This window comes from Peromyscus eremicus, chromosome 1 (assembly GCF_949786415.1).
Source record: "Peromyscus eremicus chromosome 1, PerEre_H2_v1, whole genome shotgun sequence".
In the NCBI taxonomy this organism is placed as follows: domain Eukaryota; kingdom Metazoa; phylum Chordata; class Mammalia; order Rodentia; family Cricetidae; genus Peromyscus; species Peromyscus eremicus.
Genome location: NC_081416.1, coordinates 198,446,202 through 198,469,398, shown reverse-complemented (window position 1 = coordinate 198,469,398; position 23,197 = coordinate 198,446,202). Strand labels below are relative to the sequence as shown.

The 23,197-nt window shown below is 38.2% G+C and overlaps 1 protein-coding gene across 1 annotated transcript; it reads right to left on the bottom strand.

Moving 5' to 3' along the window:
• Window positions 1–8,265: 8,265 nt before the first annotated feature.
• Window positions 8,266–22,703, bottom strand: LOC131904599 (zinc finger protein 709-like). Its single transcript, XM_059255686.1, has 5 exons — window positions 22,602–22,703; window positions 11,952–12,078; window positions 11,713–11,773; window positions 10,715–10,929; window positions 8,266–10,599 (listed from the first exon to the last, which is right to left on the bottom strand). Exons 1-5 carry the CDS (start codon window positions 22,701–22,703, stop codon window positions 8,369–8,371), a joined length of 2,736 nt encoding a protein of 911 aa, XP_059111669.1. The 3' UTR covers window positions 8,266–8,368.
• Between the last annotated feature and the right edge of the window lie 494 nt (window positions 22,704–23,197).

The following is a 23,197-nucleotide window of genomic DNA, read 5'->3' as shown; positions in this document are numbered from 1 at the left end:
GTGTGTGTGTGTGTGTGTGTGTGTGTGTATACATATATATATATATGATATATATATGTATGGAATTTTATTGGAATTTCTTGGAATGTCCTAGAGGCAATTCGTTAGTGCAATAATGACTAGCTATGTACAAAAAGTCCAAGAATTTGGTAGCTACTCAGTCACACAAGGCTGGGTATCTCAGCTGGTCTTCTGTATATGCTGAAATCCCAAAGAAGTAGGCTCCAATGCAAGTGAAGGAATGGATGTGTTAGAAAGGCAAGGGCAAGCAGGAAAACAGCAAAACCTTCCTTCTTCTATGTCCTTAATTAGGCTTCCAGCAGAGGGGGTGACCCAGATTAAAGGTGTATCATCCTGCTTCAAGATCTGGATTAAAGTGTGTATCTTCCCACCTTAACATCCAAATCAAAAGCCTATGTCTTCCTGCATCAATATTCTGATCAAAGGCATGTTGTTTTCCCACCTCAATATCTGGGTCAGAGATGTGTCCTCTTACCTTAAAGGTTTGGACTAAAAGTGGAATCACCCACTTTAAACCAAACAGAGTATCTCTCACAGGTATGCCCTCCATTTCTGGATTGTAGTTCCTTCCAGATACAGTCAAGTTAACAACCTAGAATAGCCATCACAAGTAGTCACACAAATCCTAACCTAATCATATCACCAAACTTAGTCTTAACCCTAATTCTAACATTAACAATAAACCATAGCTCTAACCATCAATTAAGCTCTACTCCTCCTGTCAACAATAATCCTAGCCCTATTCACATATGTACCCCTAGAGGCCAGAAAAGGGTGTCACCTTCCCTGGTACTGGAGATACAGTTGGTTATAAGTCACCATGTGGGTGCTGTGACCTCTACAAGAGCAGCAGTGCTCTTCTTAATTCTTCGGTATTTTTATTGTTCAGTATTGGTTTGGTTATTCAGGGCCTTTTATGTTTCCATATTAATTTTAACAATATTTTTCTATTTGTGTAAAGAATATCATTTGACATTTTATTGGGATTGCCTTGAATATGTACTGTTTTGGAAGGATAGCTATTTTTACAATAGTAAGTCTTCTGATCCATGAACACAGGTCTTTTCATTTTCTTGTACCTTCTTTGATCACTTTGGTTTAAAGTTTTCATTGTAAAGCTCTTTTGCAACTTTAGGTTTATTCCAAGGTTTTTGTTCTTGTTTAAAGATTAGAGTACATGGGACTGTTTCCTTGATATCTTTCTCAGTATATTTGCTACTGGTGTATACATAGTAAGGCTCTTAATTTTTATGTATTAATTTTATATTCTGTCAAATTTGATGAAAGTGTTTGTCAATTTTAAGTTTCCTGGTAGATGGTTTAGGGTTTATATATATCACCTGCAAATTATGTTTTGTCTTTTTTCACTTGCATCCTATATGTCTCTTGTCCTACAGCTCTAAGAATCAAGAACTGTTTTGAGTGGAAAAACTGGACACCCTTGTCTTATTCCTGATTTTTGTGGAAATTCTTTAGTTTTCTAATGTTGGCCATAGGCTTATCTTATGGAGGAAACATTTTATCTTCTCAGAAAGCCTTTTCTGCATCTATTGAGATGACCATGATTTCCATCCTTGAATCTATTTATACAACATTAAATAACAGATTTATAATGAACCATGTCTTCATTCATCTCATCTTAGTTTAATTTTGTTAGGCCATATGTGTCTAGAATTTCAGCAGTTTTCTTTAGATTTTCTAGTTTCATAGAATACATCTTTAAGGTATAAACTAATGCTCTTCTCTATTTCATTGGTTTATATCTGATGACTCTTTGTTCATCTCTAATTTTATCAATTTGGGTTCTCTGTCCTTTTCCCAGATTTGTCTATGGGGTTGCCAACCTTGCTTATCTTTTCAAAGAACTGGTATGTTCTACTTTCACCCTCTTGCTGTGATAAAACACTCTGACAAAAAGCAACTTGGGAAGAAAAGAGTTTATTTCACCTTGCACTCCTAGGTCACAATCCATCATTGAGGGAAGTCACAGTGGGAAATCAAACAAAAACCATGGAGGAATACTGATTGCTGGCTTGCTGTCTGCTTCACTCTTGCTCATTTTCAGCTAGCTTCTTATAAAGCCCAGGTTCACCTGCCTAGGGATGGTATCGTGCACAGTGGGCTAGGCCATCCCACATCCAATTTTAGTAACTAAGATCTGGAACGGGAGGGAACCAGGGTTGGTGAGGAAGTGGGAAAAGTAGCTGGGAAGGAAATCTTGGGATATTATTACAAGTCCAGTGGATATAGTCTATAAATGATTGGAAGGTTATAAAGTTTTTTATATGTGTATGCCTATGTGAGCTTGTGAGCACCACATGAGTGCAGATGCCCATGAAGGTCAGAGGTATAACCGTAGATGTTTATAAAGAAAAAAAGGGGGCTGGAGAGGTGACTCAGGAGTTAAACATATTTGTTGCTTTTGCAGAGGACTTAGGTTTGGTTCCCAGCACCCACATAACCACTAACAACTCTCTGGAATTCCACTTCTAGAGAATATGATGTGCTCTTCAGGCCTCTACAGGCACCATGTCCATGGTACAAACATGCAGGCAAACACAAGATTTTTTTCTTTTAAGTACAAAAGAGGATGGGTTACGTATGAAGGAGGAAATGACATGCACATATGAAGGGATAAGATGTAGGTAAAGTAGAGTAGGGAGTCCCTGGGCGAAGATACATAGAACAATCCTAGAACCTAACAAAACACTGTGTAAACAAAAGCACTGAGACATATATGCAAGAAGAGATCGAATAATAGAATTTTAAAAATATTTATGCAATGAAATTGCTGACACAATTTCAGCTGCAGAGTTGAAAAGCAGTTCTCAGATACTTCTGGTTCTAGTAAGGTACACATGGTGCTGTGTGGGAGAGGGGTAAATGAGAGCCACTGGGCTTTTTAGCCTATATTCTGGAATATGGGGGAAGAGGGATTTGTAAGACCTTTCTCTCAGAACTCTATTTTGACCTCCTCAGATCCTGCAGGTCCCATGTATGTAGAGCAGTACATCCCATGCAGTTTGTATTGCTCTCTGAGGCTTGATTCTGCCTGTTTTCCTGTAGAAATCTTCCTAGGCTTAATAAGTTTATAGGCCCTGCTTCTTGTAGGAAGGGAGATTGTCTATTTTCTTGAGCTTCAGTGGTGAGGCTTCTCACAGTGTTACATTATGATACGAATGAGCATTGGACTGGACAGTGGAATATTGTGACAGCATAGAACACTGAGATGGATAAAGTGAAGAATTGTGACAGGTACATAGAATTGTGATCAGACAGTGGAGCACTGTTATTAGAACAGGATTGTGACAGGATACTGGGACAATTTGATGAAACATAAGAGCATTAAGATGGGATGGGGACATTATGACAGGGCAGGTGAGCATTGTAATGGAATACAACAGAATAGTGGTACACTGTGATAGGGACAGTAGAGAATTTGAGAGAACACAAAAGTGTTGTGATAGAACAAAAGAAAATATGAAGAAACATTGTGACAGAACATGAGTATTGTGGTTGAGTACAGTGGTAGAGACTGATTTAGATCAATGTAATATTGTGATGAGACAATGAAACACTGTAATGAGTACAGAGGTACATTGTGAGAGAAAAATGGACCATGATAGGATAGAGAAATACTGTGATTGGACAGCTGAGAAATGCAATAGAATAAAGGATTATGATGAGAACTGAAATTGAGGTGGGTAGGTGGACATTTACTGAACACCACAAGAAAAGAGAAGCACTATGATTGAACAGCAAAATATTGACAGAACAATGGAACACTGTAATGACACTGCAGCACTCTGATATGACAGAAAGCATTAGGACCAGAGAGAGGAGCATTGTGACAATACTTCTAAATGTATGGTAAAAGAAAAAAAAAAACATTGTGATTGGTTGATTGGCCAGTACAACACTGTGACGGACAAAGAAGCATGTTGACAGGACAGTGAAGCATTACACTGGGACAGGAGAGGACTGACATGACACTTGGCCAGACATGGTGGCACACACTGTCAAGCCTAGCACTAAGGAGGTATGAGAATCTGAGGTCAGCCTGGTCTATATATCAAGTTCCAGACTATCCAGGACTACATATTGAGACACATTTCAAAAGCAAAAACAAAGTATGATAAATAAAGCATGAAAACAGGATGAAAGAGCACTAATTGTGAAACAATAACATGTTATAGAACAATGGATATTGTGATGAAATAATGAATAGTGTTGTGATATCACAGTGGTACATTGTGATAGCACAGAAGAGTATAGTGGCAAACAAACAACAACAACAACAAAAAAGGATGAGCATTATATTACCACAATATAGCACTGTTATAGGGCAATGAGGTACTACTGTTTGGGAGTACTAGAGCACTATGATGGGACAGATGAGCCTTGTTGATGGGACAGTGGGCACTTGAGACATGACAGGGGAACCTGGTGATGAAGCAGAGGAACATTATGTTGAAAAGAGTTGGGTACTGTAACAGTACTATAGAGTGCTGTGGTGGGAAATGTGGAACACTGTGATAGAACAATTGAGCATTTTGACTAGTACATTGGTATATAATAGAAAAACTGGACACTGATGGATAGAAGAGCACTATGATTGAACTATAAAGCACTGTGATAGAACAATGGAGAATTGAGACAGCAGAGTGGAGAGTGATGATGTTAACTGTTACATCTTGATGGATCAAAAGAATATCATGATAGACAGAAAATTTCAAAAACAGATAAGCATTATGATGGGGAACACTAGAATGGAATAGAGGAGCACTGTGGTAAGACAGAGAAGGTATGTGATGGGACAATGGATCACTATGTAGAAAAGTGGGGTACTGTATTAGGACAGCGGATCACTGTTAAGGGCACAGCTTAGTGTTTGCTAAGTGAGATTTACCTCACACTTAACTTCTCTCACTAGGCAGACAAAGCAAACAATCTTAGGCCTCTGAAACACTCTCTTTAGTCCAGACCTACTACAGGCCTCTTCCCACAGTGGCCATTGACTTATGAAGTCCTAAGGAAAGTATATTTCTGAGACATTAAGTTTTGAGGCAACATGACACATTAGAAATGTCTTGAGTACTAAAAAGAAAAAAAAATTGTTAGTTTTCTGAATTTTTCATGCTCTCTAACACACTTCTTTTCATTCAAAAGTTTCTAAACATAAAGAAGGTGTCTTAGGGTTTTATTGCTGTGAACAGACACCATAACCAAGGCAACTCTTATAAAGGAAAACATTTAATTGAGGCTGGCTTACAGCTTCTAGGGTTTACACCATTATCGTCATGGTGGGAAGTATGGCAGCACGCAGGCAGACATGGTACTGAAGGAGTTGAGAGTTCTACATCTAGATCAGCAGGCAGCAGGAAGTGAAATGTCACAATCGACCTGGCTTGAGCATTTGAGACCTCAAAGCCCAGTCCCTAGTGACACACTTCTCCAACAAGTCAACCTCCTAACAGTGCCATTTTTATTTAAACCACCACAGAAAGTCTGTTTGAAAGGCAAAATGTGTTGCTGCTTCACACTAATCTTTAAATATATCCTAAACCTAATCTTAATCTCTTACCCTAATGCTGTCTCTATTGACAACCTACGTTAATGTTCACTGTAACTCTTAACATCCAAAATCTTAACACTAATCATATCCTCAATCTTACTCTAACCAACTACCGACACTATCACTACCCTAAACATAACCTAACTCTGATCCCAACCCAAACCCTAATGATATACAACACTGTACCTCATGTTCATCCACATTTAAAATTAATCTTAACCATATTCCAAACATTAATCCATAATGCAAAAACCTAACCTAAGATTTAAACCCCTAACCCTAGTACCCAATCTTTAGCCCCACCACTATGACATCCTAATCCATAACAATAAAAACTTTAATACTTATATGAAACCTAATTTCTACTCCTCTAAACCTAACCCTAATCTTTAATCTTAACTCTAACCCTCTCTGTGCTCTGATCTACAAACAGAACAAAACATATGCAGGTGTTAGCATGGCAGAAGCAAAATTTTATCTGCCAGCTCTTCACATTATGTGAATCAGCTTCTGGCTATATTGCTTCTCTTTACATATACAGACAAAAAAATAATTGTAACTTAAAATATTTTTAAAAGCAATCTATTTAAAAACCATTCTTTAGTTAAAATCTTTACCATTTATTAAAGATGAAAGCAAATTTTCATACTAATTGAGGTGAGATGCTTATTTTAAATCAATTATTAAATCTTACCTGAATGTGGCACTAGCCTTTAATCTCAACACTCAGAAGGCAGAGGCAGGTGAATCTCTGAATTCAAGGCCAGTCTCATCTACATACTGAGTTCCAACCAGTCAGGGTTACACAGTGAGACCTTGTCTCCAAAAAAAAAAGGGGGGGGAGGGGGGTAGATAAATAAATCTTAGCTGAATATCTGAGAATACAAAATATAGAAAATCAGTATTTTCTAGAGTTGAATCATAATTGCTAAATGCCCTTCACATAAATTAGTACAAAATGACAAAAGTACATTTAGGACCATTTCATAAACTATTGGATAATCTAAAACCCAAATTCACTAAACAATCTTTATAAAATACATTTTGGTAAATTAGAAAACAATTTTTTAAAAAAATCAAGCTTTTTAACACAATGTAATCCAAAGGTATACCAATTTCTTACTTGCAAACTGATGTGACTAGGAAGTATAAAAAAAATTTTAAATTTGCAAAGTGAAAAAGTTATGAGCTAATTCACTGAGGACAGTATTTTATAAATAATAAAATCTTAAGTCTACAGTGTTTATAAAGTTAATAGTAGTAATGTCCTTAACATTTACTAAAGTACAACTCACTGACACCCAGAGCAACATCTAGTCCTTAAGACTCCAATCACAATACGGAGCCTTCGTAAGTGTAGCACTTATACCATTATTCTTTCATATATTTACACCAAATATTTTCAGTTTCCTAAATAATTACTGTTACCCCTGCCTAAAACAATCAGTATAATATCTACTGCATGTTTGCAGTAGTGTGGGGGAGATTATACTATATTTGTGATAGTTGATATTATCATCTTAAGATCTAGAATCACCTGGGAGATGAGCTTCTGAGCTTGCCTGTAAGGGATTTGAGACAGGAGGACCCACCCTGAAGGAGGTAACACTTTCAGGTTCTAGTCAATAAAAGGGAGAAAGCTAGGAAGTCATGAGTACTCTTCACTCTTTGCTTGACTGCACATACAGTGAGACAGGCTCCAAAATGCTCCTCCTGCTGAGACTTCTGCGCCATTGTTAGACTGAGACACAACTCAACCTCTGAACCAACAGAAACTCCTCCTAGCTTGTTTAGTTGGAATATTTTATCACAGCATCAGGAAAAGCAACAGCACACAATGATCTTCAGTTATGAAATTGCTTAAACTATATATCACAAACTACCTCTATTGTTGGAAGACTATTAAGAATTTTCACCTCAATGTATGCCTCTAAAAGAAATGGCAACTCATTCTTTGGGACATTCCTATTCTTTTGATAAGAGTACTGGGGACTGAACTTACAGTTTCATGTGTGCCCAGCAAGTATTCTATCTAACGAACATTTCCAGTACTCTTCAGCTTTTGATTGCAGAACAGGGCAAGTCCTGAACTTGCAATTCTCCCCCATCAGCCACCTAAGTAGCTAGCACTACAGGCTTGTACCACCAAGCCTTTCTAGGACCATTATTAAATGCAAATTCCTTATAAACACAATATAGTCATAACCTATATAACATTACATTCATGTTATAAAAATCTGAACATTATAGGTTAATTTTCATCAGGATTTCAAAATACTTAAAATTTACTTCTAGTAGTCTTCATGACTTTTACTGTTAAAATTTTACAAGCTTTACTTTTCAAACCAACATCCATTCTTATAAAAGCTATCTGTTTGCATTACCAAAGAGGATATATGAAAAATTAGGTATCCTCACATTACATTCTTAAGGTGTTCCACCAAAGGTGTCCAAGTTTTCAAATGGAATTGAACATCTTTGCTTTGTTTTCTAAGACAGGGTTTTTCTGTGTATCCCTGGCCAGCGTGGAACTCCCATATCTGCCTGCTTCTGCCTCCCTAGTACTAGGATTAAAGGCATGCACTACCATGCCCAGCTTGGAACTGAACATCTTAACATCTATTACTGATAGGTCTTTCTCCATAAGTCTATGGTTTAAAAACAAAAACTGAAGCTTTCACCTCATTTTATACTACCAGATTTTTTTCTCAGGAGTATTTTCAAACATTAGAAGGAAATTATAAAGTCTACAAGTTTTTGCACTGTTCAGATTCATGGGGCTTTTTCTCCAGCATGAGTTTTTCCATGTCTTTGAAGAGACCGGTGACATCTAAAGGCCTTACCACACTGTTTACATTCATATGGTTTTTCATGACTATGAGTTCTTTCATGTCTCTGAAGGGAGCTGTGACATCTGAAAGTTTTGCCACATTGTTTACACTCAAAGGGTTTTTCTCCAGTATGGATTCTTTCATGTACTTGAAGAGAAGGGAGACGCCAGAAGGCTTTACCACAGTGTTGACATTCATAAGGTTTTTCCTCAGAATGAGTTCTTTCATGTAATCGAAGGGAGCTCTGTACTCTGAAGGCTTTACCACATTGTTTACATCCATAAGGTTTTTCTCCAGTATGTGTTCTTTCATGTCTTTGAAGAAATGAGGGATAAATGAAGGTTTTACCACATACCTTACATTCATAGCGTTTCTCTGCAGAATGAGACCTTTCATGCATTTGAAGTAAATATCGAGAAACAAAGGACTTGCCACACTGCTTACATTCAGATGGATTTCCTTCAGTTTTCTTTCTCTCATGTATATTACTAAGACTGAAAACTTTACCGCGTTGCTTGCATTCATAAGGTTTCTCATTACTGTGAGATATTTCATGCACTTGAAGACTACTAAGAATTGTGAAGGTTTTACCACACTGTTTACATTCATGTGATTTCTCCCCAGTGTGGATTCTTTCATGTAGCTGAAGAGAACTTGAACAATCGAGAATTTTACCATATTGCTTATATTCATAAGCTTTTTCTTCAGTATGGGTCTTTTCAGGTACTTGAAAATAACTGAGTTTTCTGACGGTTTTATCAAATTGCAGACATGCATAGGGTTTTTCTCTAGTATGAGTTAGTTCATGTAACTGGAGGGCACTGGGACAACTGAGACTTTTATCACACTGTTTACATATATACAGTTTTTCTTCAGTGTGAGTTCTTTTATGTATGTGAACATAAGTGAGACTTCTAAATGCTTTACCACACTGCTTACATTCATAGGGTTTTCCATCAGTGTGAGTTCTTAAATGCCTCTCAAGTAAACAAGGAAAAATGAAGGACTGACTACATTGTTTACATGCATATTTACATGCATATTGTTTTTCTCCATTATGAATCTTTTCATGTCTTTCCAGGGAAGAGAGATGAAAAAAGGCTTTACTACATAGCTTACATTTATAGGGCTTTTCTACAATATGAGATCTTTCATGTACTTGGAAGGTACTCCAATCCCTGAAGATTTTACTACATTGCTTACATTCAAAGGGCTTTTGCTCAGTGTGAGCTCGTTCATGTCTTTGAAGGAAAGGAGGACATAAAAATGCTTTACTACACACCTTACATTTATAAGGTTTCTCTACAGTATGAGCCCTTGCATGCAATCGAAGGGAACTGTGACTTCCGAAGGATTTACCACACTGTTTACATGTATAGGGTTTTCCCCAAGTATGAGTTCTTTTATGTCTTTGAAGAAGAGGGGAACAAAGGAAGGCTTTACTGCACAGCTTACATTTATATGGTTTCTCTCCAGTGTGAAATCTTTCATGTGTCTGAAGCAAATATGGGTAAGTGAAGAACTTACCACACTGTTTACATGCATAAGTTTTTTTCCTAGGATGAGCTATTTTATGTCTTTGAAGGGAACAGTGACTTCTGAAAGCTTTACCGCACTGTTTACAGTCATAACATTTTTCAGCATTGTGGGTTCTTTCATGCATTCGAAGGTAACTTTGACATTTGAAAGCTTTACCACACTGTTTACATACATAAAGTTTTTCTGCATTATGAATCCTTTCATGAAATCGAAGAGAACTAGGAGAACAGAGGGTTTTCCCACATTGTTTACATTCATAGGGGTTTTCTTCAATATGAAAAATTTCATGTAACTGAAGATAATTGTGACATCTGAAAGCTTTCCCACATTGTTTACATTCATAGGGTTTCCCTCCAATATGAGTTAATTGGTGTAATCGAAATGAACTTTGATGTCTAAAGGATTTTCCACATTGTTCACATTCATAAGGTCTTTCTCCAGTATGAACTCTTTTATGAGTTTGAAGGGAACTAGAAGAACTCAGAGCTTTACCACATTGTGTACATTCATAACATTTGTCTTCAGTGTTGGTTCTTCCATCTACAGAAAATGAACAGGTGCAAACGAAGGCCAGTCCACATTGCTTACAGGATTTTTCACAACTGTGACTTTGCTGTTGTATTCCAAATGAACCTGGAAAACAAAAAAAATTTTTAAAACATTTCACTTTTATAAGGTACCTGTGTATCGTTGAATATCTGTGAGTTCAAGGTTTCCCTACATTGTTTACATTTATAAGGCTTCTTACCATATTTGTGTTCAGATGGTTTGTCCCCCAAGTGAGACATGATGTGCTCATTAAAGGATGAATGACAACCGAAGACTTTTCCACACACACCACATTCAAATGGTTTTATTCCAGTAGAAATGTTCGTACTACTATGGAGATTTGGTATCCAGTTAAAGGTTTCTCGAAACTGACCACCTTCTTTATGCTCATAGACTGCATCTACCATATAATTTCTGTAAAAAAAAAATATGTAAAGTATAAAAATGTTAGCAATGGCTGCTTCACCAATGACTCTCTAGTCTTAGACTTACATTATTCATAAAAATCAGTGTATGCTTTTGCCATCTCAATAGTTTCAAACAAAATGGACTGATGATTCTACAACATGCTCCTAAAGAGCTACTATCAAAACAGCCCCCACAGGCTGGAGAGATGGCTCATCAGTTAAGAGAACTGGCTGCTCTTCCAGAAGTCCTCAGTTCAATTTCCAGCACCCAGGTGGTAACTTACAACTGCCTATACCTGTAGTCCCATGGCATCCAATACCTTCTTTCGGTGTGCAGATATATGTGCAGACAAAATAACCACATAAATGAAATATATAAATAAATCTTTATATATGTGGATGTGTGTTGTCTAAGTACTGTTTCCAAGTGAACTGTTTTTTCAAATATATAACACTAAAGTATGTATTTTCTGGTGAAATGTTTCTAATGGTAAGTAAATTTTAAAGATCTGGCTTTTTTTTTTAATTTAAAATTTCACTATTATTTATTTTATGTGCATGGATGTTTCGCCTATATGTACGTCTGTATACCATATTGGATGCCCTGGAAGTGTAGTAACAGATGGTGAGTCATCAAGTAGGTGTGGGGACTAGAACCTGGATCCTCCAGTGCTCTTAAACAATGAGCCCTCCCTCCAGCTACTTTTGGTTTTGGTTTTGTTCGTAAATTTTCATAACACATTAAGAGTTTTTCAAGGAAAACTTTCTTCCACTTGTATATGCCAATTACCTTAGATATCTCCAAGAATGTTTGTACTGTTCTTCAATATTCTGGTTTTCCCATTTGATGCCTAAAATGTAGACCCAGAAAAATAAAAAATTATTAGAAATTACAGAAAAATGAGTTTCTGGGTTTGATGTACACTGGACCTATACCTGTTTATTCACTGATTTCTTCCCTTTTCAAATTCCAAATCATAGAACCAAGGAACACTTGTTCATTGACAAAATAAATGGTACCATTTTTACCTATAAAAGTAAGGTTACTGCAGGTTTCCAGCATCACATCTCTGTATAGCTTCTTCTGAGAAGGATCCAGCAAAATCCATTCTTCCTGGCTGAACTTCACTGCCACATCCTCAAAGGCCAAAAAATCCTAAAACATCCCAAATATATACAGAAACGAACAAATGAGACTAACAGATCTAGAGATTTAAACTCAATTGATAAGATGTCCATATAATTTTGTGGTATTCAGGAACTTATTCAATCAAACTGAAATTCTAGTGCTAGCCCTGAGATATTAAGAAAGGAGACAGCAACAGAGAGTTCTAGATCATCCAGGACTATACTATGAGACTCTGACTCTTGGGGAGGGGGAAGATTAAAGAAAAAGAAACCGCAAGGTAGGAACACTCCTCATTACTGTGCTTGGGAATGTGCTGCTAGGCCACCCCATTTTTTCTTTCTAGAGTGGATTTACGGTATTGGTAATAACAAGAGTTCTGCCAAATGCTGTTCAGAAGAGAGCTATCATTAGCAGTCAAGATATTGCTTGTACTTATATAGTTCTACACACAAAGTGTGGGCTTTACTGGTATTGCGGAAACTAATTCTGGGAGACATCCCACTAACATAAATGATAACAACAGTTCTCTTATCCTAAATGATTTACATAAACACAGAAATTTTCTGAACACTAGCTTTCTGAATGTTCTATACACACAGAGTTACCAAGAGAATCAGCCTTTCCCCCAATGATCTGGGCAATAAGGCTACTGAGTTTTTCTGGTAGACAACAGTTCATATATATTGTCATTTGTTAAGTGGGGAAACTGAGCCCATCCTGTGTGATTACACCAAGAGAAAACATTTAGAAGCCTCAAAGGTAATTTACACCATGCAGAATTTACCACAGCTAGAATGATTGATGCTCCTAACAAAAAAATTAACATGAAACAATTAGATGGCATGTGTTTTTACAAAGAATACAATGTAGTCAGATATGTTGACATGTGCTTACAGTCCCAGCTACTTGGGAGATTAGTATCGAGGAGTCACCTGCGTGGAGGAATTCAAAGCCAGCCCTATTTCAAGGCTCCCATTTCAGGAGGGAAGGAGATAGCAAAGGGTGAAAGGGAGAGGAAAGAGAAGTGTTACCAAAATGTCACATCTTTTGGATTATACCTTTACAAAATCAAAGGAAATTTAAAAACTCACTTATTAGCAGTCACCAATAATTTTCCAGCTTTCTCCTAATCCAAGTGTTTAGCAATTGCCAGCCTTCTAAACAGTAAAGTGATGGCTTGCCTTGCATATGCCAAAGACTTTCAAACTACTCTGTAGACATAAAGGGCCAAAAACAAAAGCAGATTTCCACACTTTGGAGATTTAGTGGCACATTATAAAAAATGTTCAGCTTAAAGAAAAAAAAAACAAACTGCAAAATTTACTACCCTACAAGATAAGATATTCACATATCCGCCCAGATATGGACCACATAATATAAAACCAAGTCACTTTCCCTTAACCGTTATAAAAAGAACTCCTTCACCCTCTCAGCTACAAAACTCCCTCTGTGGGCTTATTGCTTCCTTCTGTATTTCAATAAACTCTTTGTCTATGCATGTCTTAAGGTAATCCTTTTGACTGACTGTTATTGGCTTATATTCTTATGCTCTTTCACCCAGCATTTTGATGGCTTACAAAGGGACTCTTTTGTTACCTCTGGTACTTGTGGTGGTCAGCTAAAGGTATCTGATTTAGTAGACTCTCAAACAAGGTCCTTTAAGCTTCAGCCCAGACTACTATCTCCCATCACAGGACAAGCTAAGGAAGTCCTTTTGGGCCCTTGCAAAAAGAAATGCTTCCCATTCACAACTGATAGGAACAGGCCAAAGGAATTTTTTGTTGGTATTTTAAGTTCATGGGGGAGGAGAGAAGACAGCTAACTGTCGTCTACAATTTTAAGGGACTTAATTTCTCTTGTTCTGACAACTGCCTCTCAATCCATCTGTAAGTCTCCCACAACTCTTCCCCCTAACCCAGATACACTCTCCTTCCACATATTCTCCTAAGAGTTTGACATAGAGAACTCAGGAAGCAAATAAAAGCTACACTCTAACCCTCAGAAAATATTCTTTATGCTGGGTGTGGTGGTACATACCTTTAATCTCTGTATTAAAGAGGCAGAGCTAGACCCATCTCTGAATTTTAGTCAATATAGCAAGTTCCAGGCCAAAACTAAATGGTGAGACCCTGTCTCCAAAACCAAATCTATATATTGCTCGTGAGGTGGCTAGTGGGGAACTCAGCACCATCTAGGCGTATGTCTCTTTCCCCATCTGATATGCCCCAAATCTAACAACTATGATCAATTTGCCCAAAATTCCTATCTTCATTAAGGAATTCAAAGGGCTAATTGTAGTTTTTTAACCTAACTAGACATTATATCTACAACATTTTATTTTTTTAATTATTTTTATATGTATGTTTGCCTACACTCACGTATGTGCACCATATGCATGCCTGGTGCCCATGGAGAACATAACTGGAAACTAGATCCCCTTGGACTGGAGTTATAGATGGTTATGAGCCTCCATGTGACTGCTAGCAATGAAACCTGAGTCCTCTGGAAGAGCAGCCAGTGCTCCTAACTGATGAACCATCTCTCCAGTCCCTAGTTATATCATTCTAACCACTTGCTATATGCGTACAAGAGGTTTCATACCTACATTTTAGCAGGCAGCTGAGTTGATGAGAGCAATAGTCTTAACCCTGATAATAGAGAAGACATGTTCCTTTACAGTCCTTGACAGGAAACCCAAATAATTGTATCAGAACTCCTACTTGAGAGACAATGGGGAAAAGGACTCTCAGGAATACATGATTCCCTGTGTCTTAGAAAGAAAAGGCTGCTATTGACTCCATTAACAATGCCATGTTATAGAACATAACAAAGGGACTGTCCAAGAACCCTGTTCTTTTTCATTTTAATACAGGTTGGTTGAAATCATGCACCAATACACTAACCTGGACTCTTAAGAGACAAGAGAGCCAAAGGCAACTTACCTGTAAATTTTATAAAACTTCTTCAGATATTAGACATGTTTCAAAATTCAGAACAGGGACACTGAACTCCTTTCCTATTTTCTAGACAGATACAGCCTTCAAGGCTTTATTTAGTAATTAAGAGGACTCAAAGACCAGAAAAGTCAAACCAGGAGATTAAATGGATTTCTGTGGCAACTTCCCATTCCCTAACCATTTCAGAAAGTCCAAGTATTCCATTTAAAGGCACCCTCTCAGTTTAAGGGAACTAACTTAGCTTTGGAACAAATGAACCACTCTGATTATTCTTGTAGTCAATCACAGTATTTCAGCTGTGAAAGCATAAAATAACCCAGCTATAATAAACCTCCTGTGGGACTATGTCTAAATTGCAAATTGGAAGGCCATTAGAATCATAACTGCCCCCCTCTCATGAGTGGGCCATCCTGTATCTAAAAATTTCATACTAGGGTCAAACATGAAAACTGATGATATCCTTACTTTGGTCCTGGACAATAAGGAATTTCTCCTATGAATAAATGACCCTGGGGTTATACAGGCTCCCAAGTTTTCCTTGGGACTCTATGCATGAGCTTCAGATTATCCAAGATATGGCAAGGGCTGTGACTATACTACCAACATAGGAGCTACACTGCCTGCCGCCACCCCCCCCCCCCCATTATCTTTCTGATTTAACTGATGGAAGAATTCCCACTAAACTACACCTAGGTCTGGCTCCAGAGAGTTAGTACCTAACCCTAATTCACCTTTAGTTTAGCAGTTATCTTTGGTTTCTCTTGTTGCCCTCTATGTGAATCTTGCCTGAGAGCTTCCCAAGGGTACAAAGTATATGCAAAACTTGGTTGGGAAAAATTCACACACCATGATATTCCTTAATAGAGTATTTGCATTTGGCCTTCTACCTCTGGCTTCATCAGCATGTTTTGGGACTATGGAAATCAACTTGCTAGAAGTGTAAATTTGGAGAATAATAAAAATGACCTTGGCTAAGGAAAGGTGTCTCAGTCCTGCGAGAGGCTGATTCCCCCTGCAGCTGGAAAGGCTAAAGACATCCTTAAAGCATGTCTTCTTCCATAGACCAGACCCGTGTGAACACACACCTGGTTCAACAACATTTAACATTTCTGTCCTCAATCTTCCTCTCTAGCATTAATGGCAAACTCTAACCAACATACTTTAATCCTCTCTTAACATGTATGATAAACAACTTTTCCTTCACTTTTTGGTTCTACCCAGCTGTCTGATTCCCTTCCTAGGGTAGGGACATTGTATCCGACCTCCAGTCCCATTTATAACATCTGAAGGGTCCTGGGACCCTAAAATATTCATAATACCAATCCCCTGCCCTATAAATGTCCAGGAATGTCCAGAGCCCCAAACATCCTCCCTTATCTCTACTATACATCCCTATAAGTTCCCCTTTAAGTGTGAGGCATCTCTAGTTCCAGAAGCTGACAGTCACTTCTGTCACAAGTCATTAAAGACTCTAATAACTTTCCTCAAAGTCCTAATTCAAACCTAAAACTAAAATTAAAACATAAAACCTCAAAGGGTTTAGAGCTTCTTGTAGACAAATTCCTGACCATTATGGGGTTATGCCCATATTACTCACCATATACCACTCTTATATTGGCATTGTCAGACGGATCCTAAAGAACATCCCCAGACCTAAGAGACATAAACTAAACTGTGATTCCAACCACTTCATAGGTCCCTTACACTGTAAGGAAAAATATATTCCAACACCACCTGGCTTTATAGTTTAGACTTTAAGGATGCTTTCTTTCTATATTCCAATCCACTGAGACTCAGTTCTTATTTGCCTTTCAATAGCAGGACCACTTGACATAGATATTCAACCACTCACCTGGAGTATCTTGCCTCAGGACGTATGGGCAGCTCCTACCTCTTTGCTATAACAGAAAACATTTCTTCCTTGAAATGTTCATAATGGAATAGCCTCCTTCAGTAAACAGATAATTTATCTAAGAGACCTCTTACCTCACATCAGAACACTGCTGTAACTCATCAGAGACTAATCTCATATGGACATTAAGATTTCCCCTTCAAAGCTACAAATCCCCATGCATATGATATTATAATCAGTAGGCACAAGGCGCCTTCCCAGACATCCTAACTATGGGATTTCAAACCTCAAAAAAATTAAGGGCCGGGCGGTGGTGGCGCACGCCTTTAATCCCAGCACTCGGGAGGCAGAGGCAGGCGGATCTCTGTGAGTTCGAGGCCAGCCTGGGCTACCAAGTGAGTTCCAGGAAAGGCGCAAAGCTACACAGAGAAACCCTGTCTCGAAAAACAAAAAAAAAAAAAAAAAAAAAAAATTAAGAACCTATGACTATGTGTTATCTGTCTACAATTAAAACTTTTCCACCCACAGAAGCTCAAAAAGCTACTCCTGTGAGCCTCTTGGAGATTTCTATTTCTTCTTCCAATGACACCCAAGGTAAAACATATCCTCACACACCTGCAGCCCCCAGTGTCTTTCCTTTCACCTTTCTGGATTCTCCAATTGCACAAGCCCTTCCTTCCTTCATGTCATTTTAGAAAATTTATCCTAAATCTGTTCCTCTAGGAAGCTTTAAACTATATCACAACCAAGGACTCACCTACTTTCAGTTATGATGCCCATATTACTCCTTTATCCCATTATCTCAGAGCTCCTATACCTTCTATTCTTCCCATCTTTCCGGTTGCTACTATCATACTCCTTACCTGTCTTTGGAAAAGGCATGCTGTGGTGCCACTTTAACTATTATGACTTTTGTTACAGATACAGATAAAAGGCTGAAAGCACATACCTGACATCACTAAGTCTTAAAGAGTGATGACTCTTTTGGGAGACTCGGAGCTGATTTTCCTAATGCCTGCTTATGGGTTATTATTTGGGTTATGGGTAGCAAGGCCCAAAAGACTTAAAGCTGGCTTTCCTAATTCCTGCTTATGGGGTCTGATTAGAGTTATGAATAGGGAGGACCTTGCTTAACTTTCTGGTACTATGGGGACCTTCTAGACCATACTAGATGCTACTGTCTGAGAAATATCCAACATTACCATATCATGCATGTGGGTATCAAGACAATCTTCAGTGTTGGACCTTGCTTTCCAACTTGAAGCAGGATGTCCTATTTTTGTTACTTCACTACATATTCCAGGCCAGCTTCTAGGGGATTCTTCTGTCTCGACCTACCCTCTCACCATATGTGGACTAGGATTATGTACATGTACCACTACATCTGGTTTTTATGTGGAGCCCAGGAATTAGTACTCAGGTCATCAGGCTTATGATTTTACCCAGTGAGCCATCTCACCAGTCCAAAACAGACGATTCTGACTCAAAGTCATACTCTTTAAGTACACTGAGTCTGGTTCCCAATTGTTAAAATTGTTCGTACTCTACAAAATTTTTAATGTTTTGGAGTATTTGAAACATTTCGTTAATTTTAATTTTCTTTCTGGCCAGTTTCATTCAATTCCAAAGCAATAACCTTATGTAGCATGGTTAATTCTGATTTTAGGAAAGATTGGCCTTTGTTATTGTAACTCTTATTTGTGACTAACACTTTCATTTGGTATTATTTTATTATTACATCAGGTTTTTGGTTTGGGAAAGTAAATGTTTAGTCATTGGGATGATTAGTTCTAAGAGCCAATCTGACACAATCTAATCACCTCATATGAAAGCCTCAATGAGGGGACTACCTTGATCAGGTTGTCCTTTGAGCACGACTGTGTAGAACTGTCTTGATTATATTAACTGAGGCAGGAAGACCCATCTGTAGTGGTACCATCTCCTGGGCAGAAGATTCTAGACTACATAAATGTAGAAAAGGGGCTGAGTATGCATATATTCATTCTCCCTCTGCTCTCTAGTGTGAATGTGAATGCTTCAATTTTCTGCCTTGCATTCCCCTCAATAGACTATAACCTGGAATTGTTAGCAGAATAAACCTTTTCTCTAAAGTTGCTTTTACAGAGTATTTTACCACAGTATCAGAAAGGAAACTAAGAATTTTGTATCAATCCTGATGATGTCCAAAACTTTGTCAAGTTCTGTCATCTGTTTTCTTAGATGAATTAAATTCCAATTAAAACAGATTGCCCATCTAGCATTAGTTATATTGTCTAAGACTCCTAGGTTAGCATGGTAAGAAAAAAAACATCTAGGCACAGGGGTATACACCTTTAATCCCAGCACTTGGGAGACAGAGGCAGGTAAATCTTAAGTTGAAGCCAGCCTGGTCCATACAGAGACCCTGTCACAACCCCCGCCACAGAACACAACACAACAGAACACACAGACACACACACACACAAACACACACACACAAAGGACTATCAATGTTCCCTATTGAAGAAATCATGACAAATTACCATTAGTTAGATTTCCTCATATTTTAAAACACTTCAAAGTGGATAGCCAGAATTAATGTAAAACCAGATGGAAGACCAATTGATAGTTTTTGTCTAAACATTTCCTACTTCGCTGATTTATTGATCCTCTCTTTTTCCCTTGAAAAATGACAAGTGTCTCTATTTTAGCTAACTAGGTGAACTATAGTTTACTTTTTTGTTTTTTTGTTTTGTTTTTGTTTTGTTTTTTTAAACAGAGTTTCTCTGTGTAGCCTTGCTGCCCTTGGTACTTGCTTTGTAGACCAGGCTGGCCTCAAACTCACAGAGATCTCCCTGCCTCTGTGTCTCAAGTACTGCTATTCTATGAACTGTTTTAGATCAGATTTTTTTAGATGCTGATAGTAAGAGTAGCTGTATCCGAGGTTAGTTTCTCCTACCATATATCAAAGCTTGTTTTGGACATTTATGGTAATGTAAAGGAGCTCAAGACACTAAGTGATAAACCCTACTGTATCTTCCTGATTGAGCCAATAAAGTTCCTTGCAACACAGAAACAGGATATATTTTGAGGTATCACTACAAACTTATTACAAATCCTGGGACCAGAGAGATGGCTCAGCTGTTAAGAGCATTGGCTGCTCTTCCAGAGGACCAAGGTTCAATGCCCAGCACCCACATGGTAGCTCACAACTGTCTCTAACTCCAGCTCCAGGGAACCCAACACCCTTACACAGACATACACGCAGGCAAAACACCAATGCACATAAAATAAAAATAAATAACAAAATCATAAAAAAAAGAAAAGTTAATACAAATCCCTGTACAGAGAGAGAGCAAGTGCCCCTTAATTTTGGCACCTTTATGGTTAGGCACTGAGAATTCCTAAACTAAAGGCAGCTCACTGAAAAACATGGATATTAAATCAAAGTTTTAAGTACCATATGGGAAAGCAGATCTAAATATTTCAATAGAATTTGATGTATAACCTATGAAAATTTATTCCACAAAGCACAAGCCATGTTTGGGAGGAATTAAATCAATAAAAACATACACTACAAATGAAAACAGATGAAAAATAAATCATTTAGTCTTCCATAATAGGAAGCTATAGAAAGAAGAAATAAATCAAGCACAGGAAAATAACAATTTGAGAATAAAGAAAAAAAATTGTGAATAGGAAATCAGAGGCAACCAATCACTCCAAAACCTAGCTCTTCAAAAATATTCATAGAACTGATAACCTTACAGCCACATTTTAAAAAAGAGTAATGATTACAATTATAGAGGGCCATCTACAGTCATACCACCCTGAACAAACCTGATCTCACCTGATCTTGGAAACTAGGCAGGATCAGGCCTGGTCAGTACCTGGATGAGAGAATTAAATAGGGCTATCATTAGCATAAAGATTAAAAGAACCATAAAGGCATCCTAGGAACAACTCCAGACCATGTATTTAGTAACTTAGAAGAAATGAACAAATTCTCTGAAATAAACAATCAAAAGGCAAACAAAGAGAGATGGCCAGTATGAGTAGGCCTATATGTGCTAAAGAAATGAAATCACTAACTCCCAAAACAAGGATCGATAAGACTCAAATTACTTCAATCATCAATTTTTCCAAACAATTAAGATAAGGCACTCATTCTGTAAAACTTCCTCTGAATAGGCAAACACATCCTAGTTCAAACTTTACCATAGTTCAACATTACCATAACACTAAAACATAGGAGAAAAAACAAAAACACATAAACCTAAAGACTGACCAATGCAAAGACTCTTGACAAACATTAGCAACTTGAATTTTCAAGTATATTTTTTAAATTATTAAAAAGAACCAGAGCCAATGTGGTTGTATATTCCTGTAATCCCAGCACTGGGCAAGCTGAAACAAGAGAATTACTAAGAGTTTGAAGCCAACCTGGTCTGCAGAGTAAAAGCCTATCTGGAAACAAAGTATATACCAAAACCATGCTGCAGACACAGAAAGTCAACTCAAATCTTAAAATTCAGAGTGTAAACAAAGCTCTATGGTAAAACACACACCTAGCATTATGCAAATAGATGTTTTAATCCCCATCAACACAAAAAAGGAAAAATTTAAAAATGTGTCCACCAAATTGACAAGTTAAATAGCAAAAATCATGTCATCATACTAGTAATTGCAAACGAAAAACAACACAAACAAAAAAAAAACCACTGCCAGAAAAGTGAGAGCACTATTGAGATTGTTAAGAGTGATATTAAACCACCACACAGCGTATATAGCACCAACGCTAAGTGAGACATATTTGCATATTAATGTAACTAAGTCTATAGACAAAAATTACACATTTTTAATGAAAAAATAATCAAAGTACTTAATAAGTGGAGGGATTTCCATGACCCTGGAAAGAAAGCTTCAAAATTTATGATCTACAGATTCAATACACCCCAATACAAATCCTCAGAATTTATGTTGAAAATAACAAAGTTATCTAAACATATGGCAAGAGATACTCAGAATGGTCAACACAAAGGACTGAGGCTATAGTACAGCTGGTAGTGTGTTTGACTACCATGAAGCCATAGGTTCCTTTCCCAGAAGCACATAAAACAACGTAAGGCATATAGGCACACACCCTTAATCCCAGCACTGTGGAGGTGGGTTTAGGTAGCAAGATCAGAAGTTCAAGGTCATCCTCAGCTAAGATAAAGTTTGGGGCCAGCCTAGGAAACACGAGATCCTGTCTCAAAAAGAAAAAGAAAAAAGTTAACACAATACTGAAGCATAAACAGTACACTATGTGACTAAGATTTCCAATAAAACTACAATAATCAAATTAGTACAGTATTTCACAAATAAGAAATAAGCAGAATAAAAAGCCAGAAGCAAACTCACAAAAATAGAGTAACTGATTTAACAAAGCAGTAAAGTAAACATTATCAACAAAAAATTGGACAGACTTTACAGCTTTCACAAAACTAATTCAAAGCAGAACCGAAACCTAAATAGGAAATGCAAACATCAGAACGTCCATAACTCAGAGAAACTAGGCCACCTTGACTTAGCTAGCAACTAGTCCCATCACAGGGAACGTGAGATCTGTGAGCATTCGGAACAGCTGTGACATCACCTACGCAGAGCGTTCTGTCACAGGGCGGAGCCTCCTGCTACTCAGGGCTCTGCGCAGACGCGGCCTGGGCCGAGGGGCAGAGTTGCCCAGAGGCCGCTGGTCCAGGGCCTAGGTGGCTTCACACGACGTTGCCCCGCCCCAACCCCGAGGCGGCCCCGCCACACCAGCTCCCGCCGTTCAGCCGCCGCTCCTCCCCGTCTGGGGACAGTGGCGCCTCGCTCACCATGGTGCGGCTTCCAAGCTCGCCCACGCTCTGCCCAAAGCTCCCGGTACCGGCGCGGCGAAGCCCACTCGCACCTCCCACAGCTATGGAGAACCTACAGCATAGCTGCCGGAAAGAACCCGCCCTCACCTCCTGCCGGAGACCTCGATTGGACTGTCTGTTTAAATACTCTGATTGGCTAGCGCGGCCTGAGTGACAGGAGGAGCTCCTTTAGGGAGGAAGCCGAGCTCAAAAACCTAGGCAGCTGGACAAAGTTTGCATTTAAATGGACCTTGCTTCTAGCTCCCAGAGCTGACTTTTTGCACTCAGTAGGCACTCCTTGCTCTTCCTCCTGGTTACAGGGTCGCTAGTGTTAGCATATGTTACACAAAGCCCAAGGAGTGATGCCTCACAGCAGAAAAGGTACCCAGTGTACCCAAGTTTAAATTAGGACAGGACTGGGAAGTTCTCCACTGATGAGCAATTTCTGTAAGGCACCCCTAGGACTGCTCATACCT